The 23,005-nt window shown below is 39.4% G+C and overlaps 1 protein-coding gene across 2 annotated transcripts; it reads left to right on the plus strand.

The window, feature by feature from the left end:
* Positions 1-13,540: 13,540 nt before the first annotated feature.
* Positions 13,541-22,765, plus strand: LOC105031242 (cathepsin S). 2 transcript variants are annotated; one of them, XM_010905565.5, is made up of 8 exons: positions 13,541-13,658; positions 14,925-15,052; positions 15,310-15,432; positions 15,577-15,729; positions 20,218-20,442; positions 20,670-20,835; positions 21,057-21,159; positions 21,641-22,765. In XM_010905565.5, exons 2-8 carry the CDS (start codon positions 14,927-14,929, stop codon positions 21,738-21,740), a joined length of 996 nt encoding a protein of 331 aa, XP_010903867.4. In that variant the 5' UTR covers positions 13,541-13,658; positions 14,925-14,926; the 3' UTR covers positions 21,741-22,765. The 2 variants fall into 2 exon arrangements, with proteins under 2 accessions (XP_010903867.4, XP_010903868.4); XM_010905566.5 differs by lacking the exon at positions 13,541-13,658 and adding an exon at positions 13,823-13,948.
* The last annotated feature ends 240 nt before the right edge of the window (positions 22,766-23,005 follow it).

The raw sequence follows: 23,005 nt of genomic DNA on the forward strand, positions 1-23,005 counted from the left end.
CATTCTGGTAGTAGTTGTAGGTTTTTATATAGTACCCATGACCATTCTGGTAGTAGTTGTAGGTTTTTATATAGTACCCATGACCATTCTGGTAGTAGTTGTAGGTTTTTATATAGTACCCATGACCATTCTGGTAGTAGTTGTAGGTTTTTATATAGTACCCATGACCATTCTGGTAGTAGTTGTAGGTTTTTATATAGTACCCATGACCATTCTGGTAGTAGTTGTAGGTTTTTATATAGTACCCATGACCATTCTGGTAGTAGTTGTAGGTTTTTATATAGTACCCATGACCATTCTGGTAGTAGTTGTAGGTTTTTATATAGTACCCATGACCATTCTGGTAGTAGTTGTAGGTTTTTATATAGTACCCATGACCATTCTGGTAGTAGTTGTAGGTTTTTATATAGTACCCATGACCATTCTGGTAGTAGTTGTAGGTTTTTATATAGTACCCATGACCATTCTGGTAGTAGTTGTAGGTTTTTATATAGTACCCATGACCATTCTGGTAGTAGTTGTCGGTGGGGTAGCCAAGCAGAAATAAACTCTTGTAAACTTAGCTGAACTCTGATATATGGCCGAACACAATAGTGCATTGAATAGGGGATGATGTTATTTTCATAGTTAATATATTGTAATGTAATACATTTATTTAGTTCTGCTCTCTGAGCAGTTTAAAAGTACTTTACTGGGGAAAAAGAATAAATGTCCAATGATTATGTTGCCATTGGCTTGCTTATTATTACAATATGTTTATTTTGTTGTATGATGAATATCACATAATGAAAGGCAAATTATGGTGAGCATATATTATAACATTTACATCCAGGTCATTTAGCTCTTGCACTCATCCAGAGTGACAGTACAGAGGGTACTGAGTGCATAGAAAAAATGACAAATTTAAGCACAGAATAAGTGCTTTAAAATAAGGAGACAAAATTGCAAAAAGGCATATAAAATGTCCAGATTAGACCAGTTTTCTAACCACATCCACCGCTTGCATTCGGTTCATCAGATGCCGATTCAATAAATGAGTTCAGTATTTATTTTTTGTTATTTACAGTTGATTTCCTTGGCAAAGATAGAGGCAGTTCGGATTGGTTGAAATATTGTCTCTGACGTTCTGCTTTGGTCCATTCCACAACATTATGAATGCCCACTCAGAATATTAATCATTTCAGGTTTTTTAATTGTATTATTTTCTGTACTTCACCTGTTTAACTTACTTGTAGTCTGTATTGAGCTATCGCTAGCACACTAGGTATATAGTGCCACAACATGTATCGACTAATTCATGACCTTTCCTCTCGAAATGTGTGCCATTTTGCTCTTAACATGAATCAACAGCGTTTAGGGGAAGAAACTACTTCACTGTGTCATATACAGTGAGGAACTAGGCTATTGTCTGTAACAAAGGATGCAAAAATCTGTGTGAGGTGAAGACAAAGTTACTTTGAGAAGCTCAACTCATGATGATGGCCAGATGGTGGTCAGATAAAAAAATCTGAAAGAATATCCCCAATGTATCAGCTACAGGATTTTGATTGGATTGCTTTGATGGAGCATCTGTTAAGTGTGGTGGCACTGCTGTCTTCAACAGCACCTTGCAGAGGTCACTAGGACATAAGCCATTTATGCCCAGAGGAAACTGCTTACCCAGCTCATACTTAGTTTGTGTTGCTGCCGTAACTATGTTCCACTGGGTGATAGCAGCTGTAATTGTGACCACATTAATAGTGTATAATAAACAACTCCTAGTTTTCCATGTTTTTGATCCTCAGCGGTTTCTTGGGTTAAGCACTGGGCCTGATGTACACCATAGTACTGAATAAATGTATAGACCAGGGGTGCTCAACTCTTACACTACATCCTGGGCCTGCTGGTTTTCTGTTCTACTTTATCATTAATTGTACTCACCTGGCATCCGAGGTCTAAATATGTAGCTGATTGGAAGGTTGCAATAAAAAAAACATAGTGGAAATGGCTTCGAGGTCCAGAGTTGAGTTTGAGGGTTGTAGGCTATTACATCAGATTCTGAGGTAATAGCCAACACCCCTCAAACTCAACTCTGGACCTCAAAGCCAGTTCCACTATGTTTTTTTTATTGCAATCTATATGTATGACGTCAGATCTTTTTTCACAACTGAGGGCCCTAGCTCCAATTGTCACATTTCGAGATTATGGGTGGGGATTCGTTTTTTTGCACATGGGCCCTTCATTATATTACTGGATAAATACTAAGATACAGGTTTGAATTAATTAAGCTCTTAGTCTTGCTTTTACTCATTTATCTTTTGTTTATAGTTTTGTTAGTCGATATACTGATAAAAGGCAATATATTAGATAATGACTGCATCTTTAGAATATTTTGTTATTTACTGGAAAGGCTGATCCACCTTGAGGTGAAATAATGAATTTTTTCATGGAACTGATTAAATAAAAATTATATTTGACAACTGATTAAATAAATAAAAAATATTTGTCAATTGTTACTTTAAATTACTGTGTGTTTGCACGTCTTCAGGTGCAGTCGATATGGTACATATTCTCTCAATATATTATGTAGACCTATTGTACATCCTGTGATCAAATGTGTGTTTCCATGCAGCATGCAAAGGAAACACAAACCAAAAAATACCATTAGTGTACAAATGAGTCAGTTTAATATTTTAGTGCAACATAAAAAAATAATCTACTCTGTCATGATATGACTGTCAAACTGTATTTAAGAGAATAATTGTATGATGTGACCTTTTCGTATACACAATATGGCCAAAAGTATGTGGACACTGGACCGTCATACCTGTATGAGGTTTTTGGACATCCCATTCCAAAACCATGGGCATTAATATGGATTTGCCCTTTGTTGCTATAACAGCCGCCACTCTTCTGGGAAGGCTTTACACAAGATTTTCACAGCGGGCATTTGTGAGTATCAGGTACTGATGTTGGATGAGAAGGCCTGGCTTGCAATCACTGTTCCAATTCATCCCAAAGGACTGCCTTCTCCAAACTGTTGGCACAAGGTTTGAAGCAACGAATTGTCTAAAATGACTTTGTATCCTGCAGCAATAAGATGATCCTTCACTGGAACTAAGGGGCCTAGCCCACACCCTGAAACACAGCCCCAGACCATGTGGAACTAAGGGGCCTAGCCCACACCCTGAAACACAGCCCCAGACCATGTGGAACTAAGGGGCCTAGCCCACACCCTGAAACACAGCCTCAGACCATGTGGAACTAAGGGGCCTAGCCCACACCCTGAAACACAGCCCCAGACCATGTGGAACTAAGGGGCTGAGCCCACACCCTGAAACACAGCCTCAGACCATGTGGACCTAAGGGGCTGAGCCCACACCCTGAAACACAGCCTCAGACCATGTGGAACTAAGGGGCCTAGCCCACACCCTAAAACACAGCCCCAGACCATGTGGACCTAAGGGGCTGAGCCCACACCCTGAAACACAGCCCCAGACCATGTGGAACTAAGGGGCCTAGCCCACACCCTGAAACACAGCCCCAGACCATGTGGAACTAAGGGGCCTAGCCCACACCCTGAAACACAGCCCCTGACCATGTGGAACTAAGGGGCCTAGCCCACACCCTGAAACACAGCCTCAGACCATGTGGAACTAAGGGGCCTAGCCCACACCCTAAAACACAGCCCCAGACCATGTGGAACTAAGGGGCCGAGTCCACACCCTAAAACACAGCCCCAGACCATGTGGACCTAAGGGGCTGAGCCCACACCCTGAAACACAGCCCCAGACCATGTGGAACTAAGGGGCCAAGTCCACACCCTGTAACACAGCCCCAGACCATGTGGACCTAAGGGGCTGAGCCCACACCCTGAAACACAGCCCCAGACCATGTGGGACGCTGTGTAAAATGCAAGTAAAAACACAATGCAGTAATGTGCAAATCATTTATCCTTGAATTTAACTGAAAATAGTACAAAGACAAGATATTAAATATTGAAGCTGAGAAAAGTTATGTTCTTTGAAAAAATGCATGCTCATTTAGATTTTGATGCCAGCAACACATTTTAAAAAGTAGGGATGGGCATGTTTTGCATTACCTCTTCTTTTAACAAAACTCTGTGTTTGGGAACTGAGGAGACCAATTGCTGTAGATTTAAAAGTGAAATGTATTCCTATTCTTGCTTGATACAGGATTTCAGCTGATCAACAGTTCGGGGTCTCCTTTGTGGTATTATTCGTTTCAGAATCCGCCAGATGTTTGCAATGTGTGACAGGTCTGGACTGCAGGCAGGTCAGTTTAACACCCGGACTCTTTTACAGAGCCATGCTTTTGTTATATGTGCAGAATGTTGTTTGGCATTGTCCTGCCGAAATAAGCAAGGCTTTCCCTGAAAAATATGCTGTATGAATGGCAGCATGTGTTCCTCCAAAACCTGAATGTATTGTTCAGCGTTAATGGTGCCTTCACAGATGTGCAAGTCACCCATGCCAAGGGCACTAATGAACACCCATACCTTCATGGATGCTGGCTTTTGAATTGTGTGCTGATAAGAAGTTGGATGATCCCTCTCTTCTTTAGCCTGGAGGACGCGGCATCCATGATTCTCAAAAATGATTTTTGTCAGAAAATTTTGATTTGTCAGACCACAGGACTGTTTTCATTTCCCCTCAGTACATCTTAAATGAGCTCGGGCCCAGAGAAAGCGGCATTCTTTCTGGATATTGTTTATATATGGTTTCTTTTTTGAATGCTAACGTTTTAACTTGCATTTGTGACATACTATATTCACAGACAATGGTTTCTGGAAGTCTTCCTGAGCCCATGCGGTGATGTCTACTACAGAATTGTGTCTGTTTTTAATGCCTGAAGACCACAGCTATCCAATATTGGTGTTTGGCCTTGTCCCTTACGTACAGAGATTTCTCCAGATTCTCTGAATCTTTTAATTATATTATGTACCGTAGATGATGAGACCCCCAAACTCTGCAATTTAACATTGAGAAACATTATTCTTAAACTGTTGCACTATTTGCCCACACGGTTTTTCAAAGAGTGGTGAACCCCTCCCCAGCTTTAATTCTGAAAGACTCATCATCTCTTGGATGCACTTTTTATACCCAATCATCTTATTGACCTGTTGCCAATTAACCTAATTAGTTGTAAGATGTTCCACCTGGTTTTCTTTTTTAGAATTACACAAAATGTCCAGTCTTTAGTTGCCCTTGCCCCAACTCTTTTGAAGCATGTTGCTGGCATCAAATTCAAAGTGGGCATTTCTCAATTTGATATGTTGTCTTTGTACTATTTTCTGTTGAATATAGGGTTTAAATTATTTGCACACCATTGCATTCTGTTTTTCTTTACATTTTACAAAGCGTCCTAACCTTTTTGGGAAGGGGTTATATTATGGAGGGGCGGAGATCTAAACCTGTCACATTCGTAGACAGTTGCACTACCCATTAATACCCTGTTTGGAGGTGTAAATAGCAGCATTTCAATGGTCTTTCCAATATACAGCTCTGGAAAAAATAAAGAGACCACTGCAAAATTATCAGTTTCTCTGATTTTACTATTCATAGGTATGTGTTTGAGTGAAATGAACAGTTTTGTTTTATTCTATAAAATACCGACAGCATTACTCCCAAATTCCAAATAAAAATATAGTCATTTAGAGTATTTATTTGTAGAAAATAACAACTGGTCAAAATAACCAAAAATGTTTTTGGACCTAAAATAATGCGAAGAAAACAAATTCATATTCATTTTTCAACAACAAAATACTAACATTTTAACTTAGGAAGAGTTCAGAAATCTATATTTGCTGGAATAACCCTGATTTGTAATCACAGCTTTCAAGTGTCTTGGCATGGTCTCCACCAGTCTTGTCACACTGCTGTTGGGTGACTTTATGCCACTCATGGCACAAAAATTCCAGTAGCTCAGCTTTGTTTGATGGCTTGTGACCATCCATCTTCCTCTTGAGGTTACAGAGGTTTTCAATGGGGTTCAGGTCTGGAGATTGGACTGGCCATGACAGGGTCTTGAGCTGGTGGGCCTCCATCCACACCTTGATTGACCTGGCTGTGTGGCATGGAGCATTTTCCTGGTAGAAAAACCAATTCTCAGAGTTGGGGAACATTGTCAGAGTAGAAGGTAGCAGGTGTTCTTCCAGGATAACCTTGTACTTGGCTTGATTCATGTGTCTTTCACAAAGACAAATCTGCCCGATTCCAGCCTTGCTGAAGCATCCCCAGATCATCACAGATCCTCCACCAAATTTCTCAGTGGGTGCGAGACACTGTGGCTTGTAGGCCTCTCCAGGTCTCCATCTAACCATTAGATGACCAGATGTTGGGCAAAGCTGAAAATTTGACTCGTCAGAGAAGATTACCTTACTCCATTCCTCTACGGTCCAATCCTTATGGTCTTTTGCAAACTTCAGCCTGGCTCTTCTTTACTTGTCATTGATGAAGGGCTTTTTTCTAGCTTTGCATAATTTCAGCCCTGCCCCTAGGAGCCTGTTACGAACCGTCCTCGCCGTGACATTGGGGACAAGAAAGCTACAAGTATAAAAACCACAGTAGTGGTTTTTATACTTTTCCTTGTTAAATTAGATTTGGTTCAGGTAGTCACCTAATTAGTACCTCATTATGTAAAATGAGGTGTGCCTGTATTGGAATTTAACAGACACTGGAATGGAATGGCTGCCATACATGTAGAGATGCTGATTTAAGAAATATTGGGAGTGGTCTCTTAATATTTTCCAGAGCTGTATAAGACGTGAGACATTTGCCTTCAGTCAGCTATAGTAAATTGCCAATGAACAACTAATTACTTCTTCTGTTTCTAAATGCATTTTTCTGAATCGCTTTCAATACTTTTTAGTTATTACCTCTGAATAACATAATTAAATTAGTTATACTTTTAAAAACCCTATTCTCAGTGCCAGTATCTCCCCTTTCTCTGGACATCATACGTTGAAGACTTCAAACCCAAACAAACATGTTTCTGTGAATCACGCACGGTTTTGTTGCAGTGATCCATTGTTATGGAAGAAATTAGTATAGCAAAGTCACCTATTTACAAACTGGAGCTCACTTCAGATGAACGTGCCCTTGATGCTCTTTGAGGTGTACAAGAGGTGCAAGCACTTTAGATAATTACATGTATGCATTTCTCTACTCTAGCCACTAGAGGGTGACAAAGTGGAGTTGTCTATGAAGCTGCTACCACCTATGAAGCTGCTACCGTTTATGTTAAGGAATAAATATTCCTGTACTGCAAACACTGTGCGTGGTTCCTTCTTTTGTCCGGTCACCCTGACAGTGATTGTCTTGCTTTTTTGTGGCCTAACTATTAACAAGGAAAATATTTTACTCACTTCCTTTTAAACTATGCTGACATGCAGACAATTCTTTACCGATTCTGCAGTTGTCAGCATTGTCCTGTTACAGTTCAGAGAACTCAGTTGCCATTTGCCAGCATCAAATCACCAAGACCAGGTATGGTGACACTGTCACGCAAAAAGAAAAACTCCATGACGACTTGAAAATTTCTTCCACTGTGCACAGGATGAGCAGTGTGCCTAGAATTAACCTGTCTTAGCTACCCAATGTCTTGAGTTTAAGGAGGGCAAAATACTGGAGCTAGAATCTTAATAAAAATGAAAAGAAATTAACACATTACTCCAATACTAGCCACTCAACTTGCTGCCTTTCAAGGCTAGGACTTATTTTAAGGTTTTACTGTATGAACCATTATATGGACTTGCTCCTACTTATCTTTCTGAAAAGGTCCTGCCGTACATATCTATAGGTTTGTTATGGTCACAAAATGCAGACCTTACTGTAACTAGAAGTTCCAAACAAACTGCTAGAGGCCGGGCTTTTTCCAATAGACCTCCATTATTGTGTAATGACCTACTAATGAATGTGAGAGATTCAAACTCAGTCTCAGCCTTTTTATGGGCATCCTTTTTTTTAAGTACCCTTTTTATGGGTCTTCCGTATCAATCAATCAATCACATTTATTTATAAAGCCCTTTTTACAACAGCAGTTGTCACAAAGTGCTTTACAGAGACACCCGGCCTTAAACCCCAAGGAGCAAACAACAGTAGGGTTGAATTTCAGTGGCTAGGAAAAACTCCCAAAGAAGGCAGAATATTAGGAAGAAACCTAGAGAGGACCCAGGCTCAGAGGGGTGACCAGTCCTCTTCTGGCTGTGCCGGGTGAGATATTAAGAGTCCAATTGGAATAATTAATACATTTCTCTGGGCAAAATCCAGAGTCTATTAGATTTTAGACTAGGTCAAAAGTATGACCAGGTGGACAAGGACAGGGACAGCAACGGGCCCCCAAACTAGGTACTCTGCAGGTGTGGACCAGGACCTCATCACCTCCTAAAATGTAAAACTGGAGGAGACTGAGAAAAGTTAGAAAGTGCATTCCTCATATCTCCCAGCACAATAATATAGCAGCGTAACACCTTGGAATTGAGACGGGGGGGTCCGGCGACACTGTGGCCCTACCCGGGGGAGGCCCCGGACAGGGCCCAACAGGCAGGAAATCAATCCACCCACATTGCCAGGCATCAACCAAGGGGACAACCACCAACCGCAACCCCCCTGAATGAGGGCCGAGTATTGCCAGCAGCTTACAGCCCAATTGCACAAGTGAGTCAACAACAAGCCAGTGACTCTTCCCCGAAAGGCATTGGAGGGAGGGCATCCCAGTGGCGACGAGAGCCCACCTGGCAAGACAGCAAGGGTGGACAGTATCAAGCCTACTGGTCACCTTCACGCCCCCGGGCCAGGCTACACCTAATTATAAACCGTGCTTTTGAGATGAGTCTTTAGTAGACACTTGAAAGTTTGCACTGAGTTTGTATTTCTAATCTTAATTGGCAGATCATTCCACAGTAGTGGAGCTCAATGAGAGCTCTATGAGAGCCAGCTGTTTGTTTAAAAATTCTAGGTACAATTAAAAGGCCTGTATCTTGCGATCGTAGGTTACGTGTAGGTATGTATGGCTGGATCATTTCAGCAATGTAAGTAGGAGCAAGTCCATGTATTGATTTATAGGTTAAGAGTAAAACCTTAAGCCCTAACCCTAACAGGCAGCCAGTGCAAGGACACTAGGACAGGAGAAATGTGTTCAATTTTTTTTGAACACATTAAAAAATGTGATAAATTTTTCTGCATCAGTTTTTGATAGAAAGTTTCAAATTTTTCTATGTTTCCAAGATGAAAATAAGCAACTCTTGAGACATTTTTTATAGGTTCTTCAAAGGAGAGGTCAGGGTCAAGGGTAACATTTCTGTTTTTCTTGAGCAAGAGGTTCTCTGTCATCCATTTCTTAATATAAGAAACGCATGCTTCTGAAGTAGCAAATTTTGGGGCTTCTCTATGTTTCATCGAAATATACAACTGTGTGTCATCAGTACAAATGTGATTGACTTTGTGATACCGGATGACATCACCCAGGGGCAGCATATATAACGAAAACAATAATGGGCACAAAACCGAGCCTTGAGGAACACCAAATCATACCTTGAATTTGTCAGAGGATATGCCATCCACACATACAAACTGATATCTTTCAGATATATAAGATTTAAACCAGGCTAGAACATCTCCACGTAGCCCAATATGGGTTTCCAGTCTCTCTAAGAAAAGGGAGTGATCAATAGTGTCAAAGGCAGCACTAAGATCAAGAAACAACAGGATAGATGCGGAACCTTTGTCTGAGGCCATTAGAAGGTATTTTGTTACCTTCACGAGTGCAGTCTTAGTGCTATAATGGGGTCTGAAACCAGACTGGAACATTTCATAAATGTTATTTGTCTTCAGGAAGGCTTTCAGTTGTTGGGAAACACACTTTTATAAGATTTCTGAGAGGAACGGGAGGTTCGATATTAGCCTATAATTACCTATAATATGGCTTATAAATAAAATATATTGGTTTGGCTTCAGATGTTATATTAAACATGTTATAGTACATACACAATAATAAACCTCTAAGTATAAAGTAGATCAATCTGATACAGGATCTGATTGGCTGAGAAGAAACTAGATAGCCAAAAATAATTGCCTTGCATCAGTTTAGACCTTCTGACAAATAAAGATTATTAGTTAACCATTAAATAATATAGTTAGAGATGATGGTAGGTAGGCTTGGCATGAACAAAGTGAGTAATATACTTAGACTACAATTACTTGATCCTTCTATCCATGTTTCCACTTCAATTACCTCTCTGGTAGAACTGGAAGGTGGAGAGGGTGGCATCGATGCCCACAGACACAGGCCCCACTTTGGCTACAGCCTTGGTCAGTGCCCGCTCGTCTCCCTCAGGGATCGCCTTCAATCACTCAGTCAATAAACCGTTCTTACAAAGCCCCTTTCACATCAGCAGTTGTCACAAAGTGCTTTTACAGATACCCAGCCTAAAACCTCAGAGAGCAAGCTATATCAACAAGAAATTGATGCAGTGGCTAGGGAAAAATATATAGAAGGGTTGGAACCTGGCAAGAAACCTGACAGGTTGGCCACTCTTCTCTCTTCTGGTAAAATATATGATAATAGGAGTACTTTTTGTTCTCACACCAACAGTACTTAAGTAGTTTAAGAGTCGTTTGCCCTTCAGATCCACATTCCATGTGAACATTTCTTTAAGCCCAATTCCAGTAAGTTCCTTGAAGTGGACTACCATGCCACGTTTGCTGAACCAAAAAGGCCATTCTTCCAAGAGGCATTTTATATCTTCTCCCGACTGATTTGTTTACGCTGTGTGTAGAAACTCAACTTCATTAGATGTTTGACCTCCTCTGTATTTGCATCAGTTTGCTGAGACATCATCTTCAGTTTTACTTTCCTGCTGGCTCTCTGGGGTCTCTCAAAGGGGCAGGAATTTTAAATATTTTGCAACTTCTGCCGAATTATTTTAACTTGGGCAAGAACTTTTATGCATCATCTCAAAACCACAATCCAGACCATCTCTCTTCTCATTCCTGGACTTGGTCGTTTTCCTCTCTCCAATAACTTCATCAGTTCCTCTGGGAACATAACCCATGGTATCAGAAAGGTATTCACCCAGTCTGTATAAGGGCTTTGGGAGCTTTTGAAAGAGGTTGATTGTGAACTTCTGGGTGAAAGAGACTGCAAGGTTGTGGGAGGTCCTGGAGAGGCATCAACTGATGAGCTACTGGTTTCAGGAGTCTGGCATGCAAAAACACACAAAAATAATTATTATTAATAAAATGTGAATGTTTTTATATTTCCAACATTTCAGATGTTTTAGGCAGGCTACTTTGGGCACAGGTTGCATTCTGTACTGCAATACATGACTTACATCTCAGATTCCAAGCAGCAAGAACTTTTCGGGCTGGAATTGTGTATATTGGGTATATTTGGGTATATATACTTCTTTTGAGTATATATGTATGTATGTGTGTGAGGATTTAAACATTTTTGTTAAGTAAAAAAAAACTGCTGTTACTCTCATCTTCTTTAAACTGTATGTTATAATTTTTACTAAGCATACATGAGCATTTTTAGTATGGTTTCAGAATGATAGTCAGCTTTATGTACTTCCATCACAAAATAAACAACGGCATCATTTTTAATTAAAATAATGAGAAGTTCTCCAAACTCAGTGGACTCGTACTTTATTGACACAAGGAAATTACCCTTTTTATATGATGTATCTTTATAAATAATGTCTCTAGATACACTAGTATTAATTTCTGAAAAGCTCAACTCTCTCACTGCATGTTTAATTGTGTCACTGTAAAGGTTGGGGTAAAAAGTACAACGGTCTTTGACTTGCAGAAGCTGACTGCATTCTGGTCCAGCTGAAAAATATGCCTGAAACATCTGATGTCGTTCAGATAAAGTTCATAGGGACGAACCCCATTTTAAAAAACAATGGGGTTCATCCCTATGAACTCTACAATGTAGCACGTAACCTCTCAATGTCTCTAGTGTTTTGCTGCAAGAACGACAGGTTATAATTTTTTTAGCAAACTACTATAACATCCGAGTAGGGTGGATAATTGTTTTGCATCCTACTCGGATGAAACTGCAAAAAAAGCTAACTGAAAGAGTTGAGCGTTAAATAAAAAACCCACAGTTCTCTTACCAGTGTGACAGATCACGATTTTACATGTCATCATGTCTGCCCTGGCGAAAATCCAAAATATTTTTTTCAGCTCAGAGTAGACGAGGCGAAGTTCATAGTTTGACATTTGAACGCAGACGTTCGCGGGAATGTACATTTTACATTGAAGAAATACACTTTAAATACATTATTCTGTCCATTTGGAAGACAGATAAAATGTAGCCAATGCAAGTCAATTTTTTCTGTACATACTATATATTGATAATCTGCCTGGCAAACAAATATATATTTTAACGCTGTCATGTTGTAATTTTAATAACTGCATTGTATTTCTTTCTGTAATATTTTTTTTCTGTTTAAATTACAGTAATCTGTAAATTCTACAATAAATATGATTATTTTAACATATTCTTACTGTAGAATTAACAGTTTTGTTTGGTTCAGTATTTTTCAGTATTATTTTCTAAATATTACTGTAAATTTTTTTTTAAATCATAGTTTTTCTATTCACAACATTTTAATGTAAAGATTTTACAGCATTTCATAGTTAATTTCACTGAATTTTTTTACAGTGAAACCCAAGGTTTTACACCGCTATATTAATGTGCGGGTGGGAGTAGGGTCAGTTCTCCTTCTCCACTGTAAAACCTTGTAAACCTAAAGAATGCACTCTCAAAATTTTCTTGTCTCCTGCTCCGTTCCAATTTAGGAGGACATGAGGTCTTGGCCCAGACCTCCCGAGTACCAGGCTCTAAAGACTTATTACTGTCACTGTCCAGAGTCCTCTTGGAAAATTCTAGCTGCCAGTCTGATAACCAGTCCCAGTCCCCCCCCTCCCCCCAACCCTGTTGTACCTGTCCTTGTCCATCTGGTCATGCTTCTGTCCTGGATTATGTTTTATAGACTCTGGACGCATTTACTAATTATTACAACTTGTAATCTTAACGTTCACCCGGCACAGCCAGAAGAGGACTGGTTATCCCTGGTCACCACTCCGAGCCTGGTTCCTCTCTAGGTTTCTGAATTTTGGCCCCTCTTAGGGCGTTTTTCCTAGCCACTGTGCTTAAACATTGTTGTTGCATGCTCTTTGGGGTTTCAGGCTGGATGTTTTGTAAAAGCACTTTGTGACAACTGCTGATGTAAAAATACTTTATAAATACATTTTATTAATTGATTGATTGATATTTTAACTTTTTACATTGCTTTAATACTAGAAAAGGTAAGTGGGCCATGTTGAATAAAACAGAATGTGTCTTATCAGCAGAATGTGTTTAAAATGAATAATTTAAAGATTGTTATTTCCATGGTGCAAGTGATATATTGTTTTTTACTTCCGTTTTCATTTTAACCCACTTAAATGAACAGTTGAGCTCACCTAAATATATTTTTTTCTTTGGGGGGGCGGGGGGGGGGAAATTACACAACAACAGAAATTCTCAATAAGAAGAACTCATCTGCGTTTCAGACAGTGAACATTGAGCAGGAAACAGACCACACTGAAATCATTTGACAAGCCTCGTCCTCAATCACCATCAGGTGCAACTGAAAGTTTTATAAGGTACAAAAATCTCCGGGAAAATTATGTTGTATTGCATTGCATTTTCAAATAGTTATATTAATTACAGTGACGTCATTATAACACGTGGGTTCTGTCAGCACTATAAGCGGTAACATATAAGTATGTTTTTTATGACATTTTGTGGCACTTCTCATGTGGCTTGATTGTGTAGGTATAATAGTGATGGTAATGTCACTATTACCTACGTGACATACAGTTAAATGTCAATCAGGGAAGTAGATACCACGGAAATCCATTGACGCGACCTCCGTGCAACCGAGTTTTGCAAGGTAAAAAATATATTCGTTGTTAGTCCAGCTAGAGACACTATTTCCGATTAATAATCTGGTAGCTAGGGTGTTTTTATTCAGCTATATATTTTTGAAATAGACCAGCTAGAAAACATTTCCAGATAACATTCGGTTTAGTTTCATTTTTAATATGAACGCAACACTACTTCCTTATTGGTCATAAATGCATAATTAGCCTCTGTTTTTCTTTATGTAAAATTGTCAAATGTGTATTTTCATTACTACTTATATTACTTTATGACATCATGTTGTGTCATTCTGTTTCCCGCCATACTGTTATATATCGTATACCATGTTTTATTGTCTAGTCGATTAACTAAAGAATTACACTACCCAATAACGCAATTTGACAGCCTTCAGTTTTTTTTTAATCTGTTCTTGTATTTGGGCCTCGTAAGGAGATGTAGTAAACTCAGGGTGAACTACACCTGTGCATCAGAAAGTATTCGTCACTGATATTTTACCTCAAATTCATATATGATATTGACTATTGGACTATATAAATATACTTGAAGGTGGAATGATTCTGATTGATGGACATTTTTTGGTTAGTTCTTTAAAAGAACTTGTGATCAATAGTTTGCTTGCGCATCACTTTTAATTCCTGTTAACGGTTGAACATGTGACAGCCTACTAGGTTTTTTTCCATTGCAGTGAGCATTTTTGTTGAAATGTGTGGAACTACATTTTTGTGGAACTACAGCTACATTGGGCAATGGGGCATCTCCCACACATACTATATTTATATGCTTTATATATGATTTCTTTTGACTTCAATATTTAGATCCAATATTAAATGAAAAAAAGCTAATGTTTGTCATTTATTGAATAATAACCCATTCTCCTCCCATATAGACTTACAGGTGCTGAATGTTATTGTGGTTATCCAGTTGCATGTTGCATGTATTTTCTCAAACAAAAATCTTGCATCGGTATCTGTCTGTTCTCTGTGCAGACATGATGTTGGGGAGTCTTTTTCTCACTTTGCTGGTATGTGGCACTGCTTTCGCCTTGTTTGACACAACGCTGAAACAGCACTGGCAGATGTGGAAGAAGACACATGGCAAAGATTACCAGACTGAGGTGAGATGAGCCACCAATACTACAACATATTTTAGATATGAGACAAAGCTGATGCTGTAATTGCTGTAGTGAAGTTATGTAAGTGTTTAGGTTGTGAGTACCATCACCTCCCCCCAAAACATTTCTTACATGTAACTACCTAAATACCTGGATGCAGTGAGACTGAATGTGTATTGTTTATAATTGTAACGTATTTCAAATTTTATTGTTGAATTATCTCACACTAAGATGTTTCAACTCCTCTGTGTGGACAATAGGTGGAGGAACTGGGCCGAAGGGAGATCTGGGAGAGGAATATTCAGCTGATCAGCCTCCACAACCTGGAAGCTTCCATGGGCATGCACACCTATGACCTGGGCATGAATCACATGGGGGATTTGGTGAGGTCCTCAGAGCACTGACAATCTTTAATCTGTTGATGTAGCCTTGGGTTAATGGGTTGGGTCTTTTATACTAATTACAGTAAGAGCATTTTAAATACTGACTGTGGTCAATGTGTTGCATATCTTGTCAACAATTTTCAGACCCAAGAGGAAATTGCCCAGTCTTTTGGCTCATTGCTTGTTCCTGCTGACCACAAGAGGGAACCCTCTGCATTTTTGGGATCCTCTGGTGCCCCCATACCTGATACCCTTGACTGGAGAGAGAAGGGCTATGTCACTTCAGTCAAAATGCAGGTAATGTGTTCTCTAGACCAGGGATGGCCAGTGTGAGCAGCACCAACATTTAATTAACATTTCATTTGGCAGTTACCGTACCTTCCTATGTTTGTTTTTTTCCCAAATTATTTGGTTATATTTGTGTCTATCAATTGCTTATGTCGATCTAAAACTAGAAATACATCAGTGAAAATCAAAAAACATCACTTCAGTCAAAATGCAGGAAATGATGAACAGCTATCAGTGCAGTTCCTTTGTGCTCCTCTAAGATTAGTATACATGTGTACTGTTTTATTGAACAGTAATTACTTTATATCATTGCAGACAATGCGGTCAAAATAACACTGAAATTGTGCAAAATGTATGAATGAATTGCAAGATACCATTTTTGTCACGTTACAGGTACAGGGAGGCAGGATACAAACACAGAGTAATGATAATAACAGATTTGAATAAAAAATACATGACAAGACTCCCCAGGCTAGACAGGCTACAAACGTAACATTCAACAATGACCAACAAACAGTCAGTGAACTTGGGAGAATAAATATGGAGGTGAAGAGGGGAAAACGAAACACAGCTGAGAAGACTAAAGACACAGATGAAAACAATGAACACAAGGACCAATACTTAACATAGAAACAGAATGACTAGAACCTAAAGACATTCAACATAGAAATATAACAACCGGTATTGAGCAGGCCGTGCCCGTCTCTTACAGTTTTCAAAACAAACATTTTCCAAAGTAATTTAAATAAAATAGAAACAATCTTGTTGTGTGCTTAATATTGGCAAACATTGGTTAGCATGTAACATTAAAAGCCCCTGCTTTAGACCATCCTATCAGTCAATCAGATATATGAAACTGAATATATTTGTTTCCATATCCTGTATGACCATGACCAAACTGCATATCAAGGGCCAAATTGGGAATCAGGGAAATATATTATCTAAAATATATATTTTTATAGTGATTCACAAGTATTCGTGATTTATGAGACAAACTGATGATTTAATAATGAAATGTAAAACATTGCATGAGGACTTTAAAGAATATAGTCTCTTATTCTTTTTTCTTAGTCGTTGTGGAAGTTGTTGGCCGAAGTGCAAAAACCACTAAAGGACCAGCCCAGCCTATAAGCATAACAAAATAATTTCAGTTTAACTTAATTTCAAAGCCTGTCAGTAAAATTATATTTGAAGTAAAATAAAATTGTAGTGATTTTATTGTTACTATGAGAAATGAAAACAATTACTATTTGATATCATGTTGGTGTAGTACTTTTACATACAGGTGCTAGTCATATAATTAGAATATCATTAAAAAGTTGATTTATGTCAGTAATTCCATTCAAAAAGTGAAACTTGTATATTATGTTCATTCATTACACACAGACTGGTATATTTTAAATGTTTATTTCTTTTAATTGTGACGATTATAACTGACTAACTAATGAAAATCCCAAATTCAGTATCTCCGAAAATTAGAATATTACTTAAGACCAATACAAAACATTTTTTTTTTGAGATGTTGGCCAAATGAAAAGTATGAACATGAAAAGTATGAGCATGTACAGCACATGTATCGCATCTTCCTCTTCACAATACCCCATAGATTTTCTATAGGGTTAAAGTCAGGCGAGTTTGCTGGCCAATTAAGAACAGGGATACCATGGTCCTTAAACCAGGTACTGGTAGCTTTGGCACTGTGTGCAGGTGCCAAGTCCTGTTGGAAAATGAAATCTGCATCTCAATAAAGTTATTTAGCAGCAGGGAGCATGAAGTGCCCTAAAACTTCCTGGTAGACGGCTGCGTTAACCTTGGACCTCAGAAAACACAGTGGACCAACACCAGCAGATTATATGGCACCCCAAACCATCACTGACTGTGGAAGCTTTACACTGGACTCTGTGCATCTCCTCTCTTCCTCCTGACTCTGGGACCTTGATTTCCAAAGGAAATGCAAAATTTACTTTCATCAGAGAACATAACTTTGGACCACTCAGCAGCAGTCCAGTCCTTTTTTTCTTTAGCCCAGGCGAGACTCTTCTGACGCTGTGTCTTGTTCAGGAGTGGCTTGACACAAGGAATGCGACAGCTGAAACCCATGTCTTGCATACATCTGTGGGTGGTGGTTCTTGAAGCACTGACTCCAGCTTCAGTCCACTCTTTGTGAATCTTCCCCACATTTTTATTTGGGTTTTGTTTCACAATCCTCTCCAGGGTGCGGTTATCCCTATTGCTTGTACACTTTTTTCTACCACATATTTTCCTTCCCTTCGCCTCTCTATTAATGTGCTTGGACACAGAGCTCTGTGAACAGCCAGCCTCTTTAGCTATGACCTTTTGTGTCTTGCCCTCCTTGTGCAAGGTGTCAATGGTCGTCTTTTGGACAGCTGTCAAGTCAGCAGTCTTCCCCATGATTGTGTAGCCTACAGAACTTGACTGAAAAACCATTTAAAGGCCTTTGCAGGTGTTTTGAGTTAATTAGCTGATTGGAGTGTGGCATCAGGTGTCTTCAATATTGAACCTTTTCACAATATTCAAATTTTCTGAGATACTGAATTTGGGGTTTTCATTGGGGTTTTCATTAGTTGTCAGTTATAATCAACTGAACTCAAAGATCTAAGACTTTCTCTATGTACACAAAAGGCCTATTTCTCTCAAATGTTGTTCAGAAATCTGTCTAAATTTGTTTTAGTGAGCACTTCTCCTTTGCCAAGATAATCCATCCACCTCACAGGTGTGGCATATCAAGATGCTGATTAGACAGCATGATTATTGCACAGGTGTGCCTTAGGCTGGCCACAATAAAAGGCCACTCTAAAATGTGCATGATCTTTTGTTTATCAGTGGCTTTTTCCCTATCCATCCATCCATCCATCATCTTCCGCTTATCTGGGGCCGGGTCGCGGGGGCAGCAGTCTAAGCAGAGATGCCCAGACTTCCCTCTCCCCAAACACTTCCTCCAGCTCTACCGGGGGGACACCAAGGCATTCCCAGGCCAGCCGGGAGACATAGTCCCTGCAGCGTGTCCTAGGTCTTCCCCGTGGTCTCCTCCCGGTGGGACGGGACTGGAACACCTTCCCAGGAAGGCGTTCCGGAGGCATTCGAAACAGATGCCCAAGCCACCTCAGCTGACCCCTCTCGATGTGGAGGAGCAGCGGCTCTACTCTGAGCTCCTCCCGGGTGACCGAGCTTCTCACCCTATCTCTAAGAGATCGCCCAGCCACCCTGCGGAGAAAGCTCATTTCGGCCGCCTGTATCCGGGATCTTGTCCTTTCGATCATGACCCAAAGCTCATGACCATAGGTGAGAGTAGGAACGTAGATTGACCGGTAAATCGAGAGCCTCGCCTTGCGGCTCAGCTCTTTCTTCACCACAACAGATCGATACATCGACCGCTTTACTGCAGAAGCTGCACTATCCATTAAGTGAAATTGTTCTTTTTGTATGCTTTTATTTTTTTAATTGTACAGTTACGGTTACATACTCTCCAACGCCATACTTTCTTATTTTGAGTGTAATTCATTTGCCAAAAAAGAGAAAAAAGCATATCAAACAAAGTTGAAGGTGATTTTGACTGACAGCATTTTTTTCTTACATTTCTTTTTATAGATACCGCGATAATATCTTTACCGTTAATTATTTTGGCCATGATAACTGTGTAGTGAAAATCTGATATTGTGACCGCTCTACTCTGGATCGCCGTATAAGACTGCGTGTTCCAGGTCCTGCCAATATCCAGCAACTTCGAACAGCCATTGAAGAGGAGTGGACCAACATTCCACAGGCCACAATCAACAACCTGATCAACTCTATGCGAAGGAGATGTGTTGCACTGCGTGAGGCAAATGGTGGTCACACCAGATACTGACTGGTTTTCGGACCCCCCTGGACCCCCCGAACCCCCCCCCCCCCCAAAATACAGTGAAACTGCGCATTTTAGAATTTTTCTTTTATTGTGGCCATCCTAAGGAGACTAATTCTTATCCAATCTGATAGAGCTTGAGAGGATCTACAAAGAAGAATGTGAGAAACTGTCCAGATCCAGGTTTACAAAACTGGTAGACGCAGACTTAAAAAGACTCAGAGATGTGATCACTGCTGAAGGCTCCTCAACAAAGTACTGAATAAGGGGTCTGAATGCTTATGTACATTAGATACTTCAATTAAAATTTTCAGTTAACTGGTAAACATTTCTAAAAACCTGTTTTTGCTTTGTTAATTATAAATGAGGTCTATATAATATAACACCGTGGGGTTTCAGGCTTGGTGTTTTTTAAAAGCACTTTGTGACAACTGCTGATGTAAAAAAAGCTTTATAAATAAATGTGATTGATTTACTAAAATCTGGATTAAATGAAGGGGTCTGAATGCTTTCCGAAGCCAGTGTACTATGCCTCAGCAGTGCAGCGGTGCCTGCTGTGTTAAAATTCTATTAAATTAACCTAGTCCACCTGACCTGGTCCAGGTATCCTTGCATAACGTTTATCTTGACCATAGGGCTCCTGTGGTTCCTGCTGGGCCTTCAGCTCTGTTGGGGCCCTGGAGGGCCAGCTGATGAAGACTACTGGCAAGCTAATAGAGCTCAGCCCCCAAAACCTGGTGGACTGCTCCTCCAAATACGGCAACAAGGGATGTGATGGTGGCTTCATGACAAAGGCCTTCCAATATGTTATTGACAACAATGGCATTGATTCTGAACATTCGTATCCCTACAGTGGAGTTGTGAGTATAAACTATTGTTCATAGTGTTCAGTTGGATCAGTTGCTCATATCTGCAGTAACTAGCTAGCTAGTAACGTCCTTCAGTAACTAGCTGGTAATGTCCTGCAGTAACTAGCTAGTAACGTCCGGCATTAACAAGCCAGTAACGTCCTGCAGTAACTAGCTGGTAACGTCCTGCAATAACTAGCTGGTTGTAGCTAATTAGCTGTTATTTTGTCTTCTTTTAGCAACAACCATGCAAGTACAACCCTGCAGAGCGTGCTGCTAACTGCTCCAGATACAGCTTCTTGCCTGAGGGAGATGAGAATATGTTGAAGCAAGGACTGGCCACCATCGGACCCGTCTCTGTCGCCATTGATGCCACCCGACCCCGTTTCGCTTTCTACCGGAGTGGTACGGAAAAATGGCATTATGAAGAATTCCGAAAGTGTAACTTCTTAGGTTTTGTAACGTTAAGGACTGAATGGACTTAATGTTGGCAATATAAATGTATATATTTTCCAATGTAGCTTTTATTGTGTTGTAATATTTGACTTTATGGAGAAATGTTTTTGTCAAAATGTATACTGTATCTAGAACTGACTATGCTATCTCCATCCCATGTATTATTACAGGAATTTACGATGATCCAACTTGTACAAAGAAACCAAACCATGCCGTCCTTGCTGTGGGATATGGTACCATGGATGGGCAGGATTTCTGGCTGGTAAAAAACAGGTAAGAGGGTTTTACTCAGTATCCCCATTCATATCTGCTTTAAATGTTTTTGGTGATCGGATCCTGATCTTGACTGATCTTATCTGTACACACTTTGTCACATGACAATGCATGTGTTTTATTTGTCTAAGCTTTACAAAATGAACTGGCCATAATGAAAATGTGGACAAGGATCAGGATGAAGGATAATATTAGAGACATGTATAAATGGGGCTTCTTTTGCTTCAACTGCTCATTTTCCTGTATCTCCATATTTAGTGAAACAGAGTTATTGGACTGAGATTATTTTATAGTTTTTAGTCTATGTTCTCTCTTCAAGTCACTGTCTGCTTTTTTGTTCTATTCTGGCAGACATGACCATAGTATAAGGTATAATAGGAAGTAAAAAGAGCATATAAAACAAATGGGATTTACTGGAATTCTTTGTTGACTATCAGTGTTTATTGTAATTATATTTAAATAGTCTTCCCCTTCCTTTCAGTTGGGGCACAACATGGGGAGATCAGGGATATGTACGGATGGCTCGCAATAAGGACAACCAATGTGGCATCGCTTTGTGGGCGTGCTACCCAATCATGTAACTCTTTGAATTGATTTGTTTTTTAGTGTTCTTCAAGGTTTTGGCTGGGATTTTGCCATAGCTGTGTGTATGTATTGTTTTTTTTGTTATTTTTTACAATATTCTTCCTTTGTCAACACACTTCTAATTCTGAAAGGTGAAAACACACCTGTGAAGAGGTCACACTGGTAGTAGTTGTAGGTTTTTATATAGTATCCATGACTATTCTGGTAGTAGTTGTAGGTTTTATATAGTACCCATGACCATTCTGGTAGTAGTTAGTGGTTTTTATATAGTACCCATAACCATTCTGGTAGTAGTTGCAGGTTTTATATAGTACCCATGACCATTCTGGTAGTTGTAGGTTTTATATAGTACCTATGACCATTCTGGTAGTAGTTTTAGGTTTTATATAGTACCCATGACCATTCTCGTAGTAGTTGTAGGTTTTTATATAGTACCCATGACCATTTTGGTAGTAGTTGTAGGTTTTTATATTGTACACGACTATTCTGGTAGTAGTTACTACCTAATAGTCACAAAAATATTTATATGTATTAATCACATTTAATCCCCATAAAAATCTCTCTAAACGTTTTAAATAAAAAATTTGTCATTGATTTCTTGGAATTGTTTATACATTTACATCTAATAGATGCTCTTATCCAGAGCAACTTACAGTACAGTTTATGTTTTCATACTTTTTTGTAATTGCCCATCATAGGAATCAATCAAACAAACCTAACTAGTAAAAAAACATAGTGGAACTGGCTTCAAGGTCCAGAGTTGAGTTTAAGGGGTATAGGCTATTACTTTAGACTCTGGTCACAACATAATAAATGTGTGTTCAGATCAGGGAAGTATCTTTTGCTGTCATTGTTGGTGCTTCTATTCTAGCACAATGTTCTAGAGATGTGGTGGGTGTGGTAATGATGGTGGAGAAAGTGTGGAACCGTCAGGGCCCTCTACAACCTTATAGAGATGTGGTGGGTTTGGTAATGATGGTGGAGATTATTGGTGGAGATTTGTTTTATGCACATGTGCATTCATGATGTAGTTACACCTGTACCAATCTGAGTTCATTTGAACATTTTAAAAATAACTACTGACTAAAAACTGCAATGCTTGTATTGAAACCTTTGTCTTCTGCTTTTTATGTACTTCCTGTTTTGTTTCAAACTATCATTACGTGACTACTGCTTAGGAATATTTTGGAATTTCCTGGAAGAATGTTTTTTTTGTACATGGAATGCCTTAAACTTTTAAGGAACTGATTAAAATTACAAT

The sequence above is a fragment of the Esox lucius genome, chromosome 20, assembly GCF_011004845.1.
Source record: "Esox lucius isolate fEsoLuc1 chromosome 20, fEsoLuc1.pri, whole genome shotgun sequence".
NCBI lineage: Eukaryota > Metazoa > Chordata > Actinopteri > Esociformes > Esocidae > Esox > Esox lucius.